The sequence below is a fragment of the Oryzias latipes genome, chromosome 20, assembly GCF_053564925.1.
Source record: "Oryzias latipes strain Hd-rR chromosome 20, Olatipes_Hd-rR_3.1".
In the NCBI taxonomy this organism is placed as follows: domain Eukaryota; kingdom Metazoa; phylum Chordata; class Actinopteri; order Beloniformes; family Adrianichthyidae; genus Oryzias; species Oryzias latipes.
Window position 1 is genome coordinate 16,802,567 of NC_136256.1, and position 8,786 is coordinate 16,811,352.

At 39.9% G+C, this 8,786-nt stretch overlaps 1 protein-coding gene across 1 annotated transcript; it reads right to left on the minus strand.

Annotated features, from left to right (window-relative positions):
• Positions 1-608: 608 nt before the first annotated feature.
• Positions 609-7,973, minus strand: eef1e1 (eukaryotic translation elongation factor 1 epsilon 1). Its single transcript, XM_004080967.5, has 4 exons — positions 7,794-7,973; positions 7,058-7,255; positions 3,711-3,806; positions 609-2,092 (listed from the first exon to the last, which is right to left on the minus strand). Exons 1-4 carry the CDS (start codon positions 7,890-7,892, stop codon positions 1,949-1,951), a joined length of 537 nt encoding a protein of 178 aa, XP_004081015.1. The 5' UTR covers positions 7,893-7,973; the 3' UTR covers positions 609-1,948.
• Positions 7,974-8,786: the final 813 nt, after the last annotated feature.

Below are 8,786 nucleotides of genomic sequence, written 5' to 3' on the forward strand. Positions count from 1 at the left end.
TCTTGCAGAGGCCTTCAGTCTGTTTCTCTAGTTTTCTGCAGGAGCTCAGAATTCTTCTCCAGCTCTGGATTCTCACGGCTCTTCTTGCTTCTACATTTTCTTTAACACTATTTTTTTTAGTATAATATACACAATATGTACTTGTTTTCGATGTTTTAGTATAATGCTGGTCTTTGAAGTGTTATCTTTACCCTTGGTTACAAAATGAGACATTTTTGCACAGACAAATTAATCTAACCTTCTTCAAATGACATCTTTGCAAGCAAAAAATAACATTATCTTCAACTCTGAACAAATTAAAACTCTGTTATAGAGCTCCAGATACAAAATTCCAGTTGAATGTTAACGTAACCACAAAGACAAGGCCTTCTTTTAACGCCGAACCACAGCACAAACTACCCCATGTAGTCACAAGGCTTTCTCAAATGACTCCAAGCTGTTTATATCCTTCACATCTACTTTGTAGCACTTGCCGCAAACACATAGCACGCTGTCTGAGAGAACCCAATTGAACAATAGTTCTGTCTTCTGTCTGGCCTGTGCACAAATAAATTCTTGGAGAATACCAAAAGTACACAAAGAATAATCAGAGGACAAGTCAGGGGTCATAAGCTTTGCATCTTTTTGATTTATTGGCAAAGGATGAACATCATGTTTCTATCCTGAAGACAATGAGGAGATAAGACTTGTAATGTAGCAGAGAAAAACAACAGAAATGCAGGTATTTAAACTGAAATATTGAGGCATGGGAGCAGAGATTCAGTGTACAGAAAGAGTGAAGACAAATGCTTTACTGTAATCCTTTAACTGTACATAGTGTTGTCTGGATACCTATTACCTTCATGAACAGAGGTTCTGCTTCTGCTGCCATGATTTGACCTGTTAATTATGCTAATGGAAAGCATCCAGCCAGCCTGCAGAGACCCGGATGATTGTTCGTGTCACTAAAAGATCTCTCGGCCTCTGGGTGCTGTTTTGCTTTGTGGCCTCCATCCCTTCATTCCTCCCTTGCTCGTTCACTCGCTGCCTCTCCTCGTCCTTCTCTCCGCCGCAGCCCTGTGGGAGCATGAGGGTTGAAATGACACACAGTGGCTGACTGTCGCCCAGGGGCCTGAGTTCTGGCCTTGGCTGGCTGGATCTGTGTGGCAGCTGGTGAGCCCACTGCCCTCTTTCTGGCCTGCAGCATCAACAGTGGTGGTACTGGGACTGATTGGAGGCTCACTCTGATCTCCGACTCTGGGGCTGACGTTCAACTGCTCAATGCTGCCCACACAACTGGTGGCGAGGAAGTGGAACGGAGAGTGGGGATGTAATTGCGAATTAACAGAAATACAGGCGCAGACAGACTACACTGTCCAGTCAAAAAGGCTGAGATGCAAATTCAAACTTATAAAAATACCTAATGGGTTAAAATGGTACAGACTCACACTGAATAATGGGCTAGGTACTAGTCTGTCTAATTTTATCAACTTGTAATAGCCATGATAAAAAAAATTCAAGGCTCAGATTAAACAGAACATTCTATTCATAAATAAGAACACCTTTTAACCAAGTTAGCAGCGCTACACCACAGCGTAAACAGCTTTCCCTTTGAAAAGACCCAACACAATTTACCCTCAAATACCAATAAACTATGGGACTTTCCATGTCATCACTCCCAGACCACAGGAAGAATCCAATGTTCAACACCGATGTCGAATTTTTTTTTACCTACATGAAAATAAAGGTTCAAAGTCACTGACATCCTTTTAGGAGGATAAACTAACAATCATTTGTTGGAATCAACCACAAAGCAGCAACAGAAGCTAATTACAGAATTACAGAGGATGGACACAACATAACCAATGTGCTCTTGGAAGTAAGTGGACTGGCGGCCCGGGCCCAAAGACAGAAAGCTTGAAACAAGTCGGTCTGGGGAGGATTGGAGGAAAGTGGCTCAGGTTGAGTCTCAATGGTGTCTGCTGGTGTAGATTCTGTTCCTGAGTACGACTACTGGAGGGAGGTGGTGTCGCAGGCTGGGGATATGCTGAATGTGGTCGAACCAGCGGGCCACGTTCAGATACTGCTCCTTCTCCTGGACGGTCAAGTCCACCTGAGTAAAGGACAACACCGATAAGTTCTTTAAAAACCAAGAACAATTAAAAATTGTAGGCAAGTAAGCTTAACAGTGTGGTAGTTGATTACGTTTTAAAGTAGTTTTAAACTCCCCTCAAAGTGAAATTGACAATGTGGGAAAGCAAATGTAAAGAAAAACATAAATCATTAAGTTACTAAGCATGTGGTTTATATTTATCCAATTAAGTAATGAACAAAAGTTTATTGCATGGAAGAAAAAGCAGCCTGAGAGCATTCTAGCATCAGTCAGGTTTAATGTCTGTGTAAAGTTGTTTCCATGAATTGAACATCAGCACAAACTGCGGTCAAAGGTCAGACTGGCTGACCTGCCGTCCCTGAGGTTAAAAGCCACACTGATCGCAAATCAAAGTGACGCTCTTCTGCCTGGTGGCGGGGGGCAGACTTCCATCTCTGCCACAACCACTGACACCTCTCAACATGTGATCGCTCCCTCCCTCCATCTCATTCCGCCTTTCCTATTTCTGAAGTCTCTTTTATTTTATCCTGTAAGGCGTAACAAACTTACTTGTTCCTGGTCTGAGGCTTAAGACATCACTTCATGCCACATCACTGTCTGTTTGAAGAGAACTGAGAATGCGTTTATAAGCCGTGTGTTCATTGCCAGCTTGATCTCAAAGCCCTCCGGCCAAATGACTGGTCAAATCGAGCGCTATCCTCTATGACAAATTAATAATTAAAGTTGTGGTTTGACTAAAGTGAGAGCTAATAGCAGAAGATGGATGCTCGAGTCTGAATGATCGACATTAAACACAACTGAAAAGATATAAAGATAAACAAGTTATACCCATGAATAGACTTATCTTCTATAAGTTTTACTTTTACTTATTCAAAAATTCTAAATTTCAGGCAGAACTAAACTAAAAAATAAAAGCCCAACAGTAGCTGTTTAATAAAAAATGTCTGTACAAAAAATACTAAGAATGGACTTGAAATGAATGCCAATGGCAGACTTCTGGTTTTGCTTAAGCTTACGTTTTATCATCTTATTTGCATAGTGTGCTTGTTTACAGTTAAAGTCTCTTAAGTTATTTACAATTCTTTCACAGGTTTATTCCCATCATACCCCTGTGGAGTTTAAAAAAAAAACTTTTTTAAGAAACGTGTAGAGAATACAACATTTTCAATTGTTAATGCAAATGGGTTTTAGGCCTTGATCGCCCCAAGTTCCCGGCTGTGCGGACCTGAAACATGGAACACCCTCACAACCCCAACCTAACATTACCACTGCAACAAAAATAGTGAGCAGTAATGGAGCAATCCAGCCGAATAGTTTTGAGCCAGATGTCAGCTCAGACGAGGAAAACAAAGGCGTATCTATTTGTCTGCATCGGAATGAAGTGGAGCAGGGAGCTTGTTAACCAGGATAAACCTGTAAAGTTTTTCCAATGGCATTTTTTTGTCTCCTCCTGATTCACCAGGATGTGAATAGACATACTCAGAAATACAGTTGTAATCTTAATTTTCTTTATACCAGCAGAGAAAAAGTCCACAAAAGCATGTTAATAACACCAAAAACAGCATTTTCATTAGAGTGGGTCTTAATAATTACACAATACAAGAGGAAGTTTACTTACTATGAGTGGATGTATACCATAGTACATAAGAGTATCAGCTAAGGTGAAGTGGTTCCCTGCCAAGTAGACATTGTCCTGCAGGTGAATGTTAAGTTCCTAAAAGAGAAAGCATTTCATGAATTTCCCCCCGTTTTTTTATTAGATGTGACAGGAAAAACTCAAGAAAGTTCAAAGATTACAAAATTGATTCCATTTAGCATAAAAATCATACAACAGCAGGTTAATTCCTCTTTATATCAGTGAATCTAAAATACTGCTGTACTGCCCCTGCTGTGTGTGTATGTGATGTGAACATTAATAATTTGTTTCCTGGGGGGTTATACCATCTCTCCCCATGACTGCAGCCTTAACAGAGATGTCATACCAAACACATTTGTTTACTCCGCTAGAAATTACTGCAACTGTCGCCTGCAAACCCAATGAAGGCCTTACAAACTCGGGAAGCGTTTTGTGTCTCTCAGTCAATGTCTGTCTGCACAAAGTCATGCACAGAAGTGCTGGTCCCAGAGGAAGGGACCATCTTTAGCGCTTGTACGCTGTGCAGGCGAAAACTCCGTGTTCACACAGTAGAGCATCTTGGGGGCAAATGGAGTTATTGTGCGGCAAGAGTGGGTGATGCCAAACAAGGCATGAAGACTGCAGACTTCCTCCCCTCCAAGAATCCGATCCTTTCTTTTCTTACCCTACAGCCATAAAACTGAAGCCAGTCGTGCATCAGAAGACAGAAAGCTCTTCACCCCCCCCCCCTCCCCCCCCCTTGAACATTCTCAACATATGGAGCTCAAATCTGGGTTGTAAGCCTACCTGTATCCACCTTAGGAGTGCATTAGCTACTGTGTTCACTGGAAAACTTTGAAGCCATACTTAATGATAAAACTGTAAAATAGAGGTTCTAATGATTTCTAGATGTGTTTCCCCTTTTATTGATCTACATCCATATTTATTTATCAGGCTATCAGTCTCTGTCTTTACTTCTATTCAACTGCTTTTACATTTGTTTTCCTTAGAGGGATCCTCCACAGCAGGGATTCAGCCTCTGCTATGAAGGAGCCGGACCCTGGAAACCACACTGCATTCAATGGGGTTTCCAGGGTCTGGCTCCTTGCTTTGAAGCGTTCTCTGTGAATATGAGTGGGGGGGGTCACTGGTGTGGACAGGTCCTAGAAATATTGTTTCCCCACTTACTTATCAAGCCCTATTTCTACTTTGCATCTTATTTATGAATCCTTTTATGCTTTATGATGTTGTGTGTGTTGAGGTTGAAGGAACTGTGGGCATCGTATGCGATTTATAATTTTTTGTGGGTGAATGCCTCCGTTTTTTTGGTTTAGATTTTGGAAAATGTTTTAACTAAGTAAAGCCCTTTGAGTTACATGAAAATGAAAACTGATTTGATTAAATAACGGGAGCATTTTTTTAATATAGAAGACATTGTATTGGGGGAAGAAAACAAATGCATTGAATCAAACGTCTTTTCTTTGATTAAGAATTAGACATTTCATCCAGAAGAAACCTTTTATTGAAGCCTTGATTATTGCTCAGAAGGACACAACGCTGTGAATTTAGTAACATATTGCCATATAAGTCAAATAAAGCAATCATACTTGTTAAATTCTGTCAAAAGAGGTTCAAACGAGGGCTGGCCGATAATTTGATTTTATTGATTAATTCAAATTTGCTGTTTAGGAAGACTTATTTTTAGGAAAATCTGAATCCAGACAAAACTGGAGGATAAACCTCCTGGTTTGGAGATAGTGGTGTCATTAGATACAGAATACACTATGACCCTGACCCTATACCAATGAGCAGTTCCGCGAGTCGTCAGTATGGGACCACGGACTATTGCCATACAGGCCGAACTTTGAGACGTTTCAGATAAATACAACAAAAATTAATGAATAGGACATCCATAAACTGAATTTTCTAAATATAATACCAGACCTGAATCAATTGTGAATGAAACTTTATTAGCAGTGTCTCTGTAACATTACAGAGTGCTGTGGTGAGCTGAGAATTAAACTTTGGCCAGTGGGGTGGTGACCTCAGATTAGGAGCATCAACTTGAACACTGAAAAATCTGTTTGAAGGCTGTTGTTCTGAAAGGTTGGAGTACCACGAATTTATTTCAACACCTGAAACAGAGGTACTATGTCAAGTGTGAGAAGTGTTTCTCTTTATGAGATTCTCAAGCTTGTGGTATCTCACAAAACACCTGCTGCCACCAAACCTTTTTACAGGTGCACTTAGTGTTCAGGCCAACCTCCAAAGGAGATCTTTAAATCAAAAAGTTTTTGTTAAATTTATTCTGTCGTGTGTAATTTTTGTTAAGGGAAGTAAAAGGGAGGGAGAGAAAAAAATTTGATTAATTGTGCAAATCAAATTTTGTATATATAAAAAAAGAAATCATAGATTTTTTTTTTTGGCCATATTGCCAAGTCCTAGTCAAACTATCTTTGAGGTTTCAAAGAGAAAAACAATGTTATGTCCAAATAGTTTTATCATATTAACAGTAAAGTGAGTTTTTACTTTAGAAACAAGTTTAGACTTAATAATGGAGGAATTTCTTGTTGGCATCCTGCCTTTGGATGGTTTTAAAAACTCCTATTGTTGATGCATTTTTATCTCTGGATAATTTAATCAGAAATGACGGGTGACTTGAGAGAGGAGGGTTAAGGATGCAGCTAAAGCAGAAGGACAGGACAGGGGGCCACCGGGTACCAGAGCTGAGCCGCTCAGGGCGACTTCTTTCTGTAAGCGGCACCATTAAAATGTTTAAAAGGCCTGTCCAGATAACATGCTGCAACACAGCATGACTCCTCAGCCATGCCACAACAGCGTGTCATGCTGAGAAGTACGCACAAACACACACAAACATACAGCCACTTCATGCTGACAGGATGGTGCCAAGAGGCGCCAAGTGTCCAGTCGGCCAGTGGCTGACGATCCCTTTCACGCTGACTGGCGTCAAGCACATTAAAATGCTTTTCTGTGTAGCATGGGGCCATGTCACTGAAGGGCCATACATCAATCTGTATTCCTGTCGTTTGTGCCTCAAGAGCACTAAAAGAGACACACATTGATCAAAGTAGCCAACAGATGAGAGGAATACAAGAAAAACGGAGATGTACTTCTAACCGATGGAGCTGGTTCTTCTAAAATCCAACAATATTTGCTTAAACATTTTAAATTGATAGGATTTTCTCCTACTCTGACTACATCCAAAGATGTTTCTTAATTTTATTGTGATAATCAGGGCCAAACTTTGCTGATAATAACTCATTTTGATCTACAAATCACTACATTTGAGAAAAAACTAACAGGTATCAATGAAATAGCAACTTTTCTACCTTAAGGATGGTCTTGCTGTCTTCCTTAGTGCAGCCATCAAGTCTGGTGACCCTGTACTCCAGCCACTGTTGCACCACTGCTCTGCCTTCAGCAGATTCACCCAGTAGATTTGAGCGTTTGGCCTCTTTCACCAGGTGACAGGCGATGGTTATCAACCCCACCAGAGGAGGTCCCTGGTTATTCTGCAGCACTGGTACCTATAGAGATGGATCACAAAAAGCAAGGTCAGAAACAGTACTTCATGCACTTTGCTTTAAAATGACCACCTATGCTTTCATATACTTGTGTTTTCATACTGATTATAAGCTATAAAAATCAAGGTAACGCATTTAATTTACTTAGTTAAAATTTTGAAAGCAAACACACCCACAATTTAAATCCACAAAGATAGCACCGCCCCTGCTCTGTGCCGCTTAGGAAGCCCTGAAATAAAGGCAAGCAGGGAGCTCTCCGTTTACCTCAATTAACTTGCAAAGCTTTGAGGGTCAATATCATGAGAACAGACTACTGCTGCTGTTTGCGACACACTACTGGTTACTCAGTTTCGACCAAGAAGCTAACAAGAGCTTTCAGTCGTTTCAAAAGAGCCTGCTGTTATGGAGGACTCTCCACATGCTCGTTAGCATCTCAATGCTAGCAACCGTTTACCGCTAGCAGCTGCTTGAACACTTCTGTACGGCTAAACAGCAACTTTCAATCTGCACTATATAGTAGCGCAAGTGTTTTTTAAGTTACCTTTTTATCTCCCTGCGTACTGTATTTATTAGGCTTTTTCAGGCCCAAATATTTCTCTAGCGACGATAGCTCCCGTAACGCCATGTTTTCCCAGTTCATGGGTTAGCAAAGGAAAGTTTTTGTTCTGATTGGCTGAATTTTCCTAGTTCCGCCCAATAAGGGTTGATTGACGTTAGATGCATCCAATAAACACTCACCTTGGCTTAGTCTATAGTGCATCAGGAAACATTAATTAAAAAAAAAAGCTAAATGTAAAATAAAATAATAAAACAGATTTATATTTTTTTAATAACACAATTGTATGGAAAAAACGTAAAAATATTATTGAAAATTTAAGAATGCATAACTCAATTCATTTTAATGGTTTAATAAAGTAAGTAATCTCATACAAATTTCATATTTAAATATATTGTATCATTTTGATATAATTTTTTCCCCCAAATGTATTTCTTCCAGTTGTAGTTTTACCTCCCACAGGAAAAGAAAAAAGGCAAAAGTCTTCAGCCGTAGGCCTGACTTTAAACAGGTGTAATAATTTAGACAACATCATTGCCTTGAGTTTCAGGAAAAGTGCAGATAAATCCAATCAATTATTATTATTATCATAGTATTGATGTAGTCTATTTGTCAACGTGAGTATCCTAGTTCTTTTTCATATATGCAGGTTTTTTTAAAGATTACATATACATTTCCCCAACAGAGAAAACTGGAGCACAAAAAATGCATCGTATGCTGTCCTGCTGGTTAATAACATTCTGCATGTAAACACATAAAATCTCTCATGACTATCTGTAGCCAGAAAGTGTCAGATCAGTTGAGGAACCCCAGAAGTTTTGTTTGAAGTTCCTGCAGCAAGTTTTTGTCTTTCTGCCAGTTTGTCAGTCTCTACACAGCCTGCCCAGGTTGTGACATTGACTGGGTCATGTCTGGTTAGATCTATTGTGTGCATCCATGATTCCCCCATAATAAAATGTCACCTGTCAGTAACCAAAA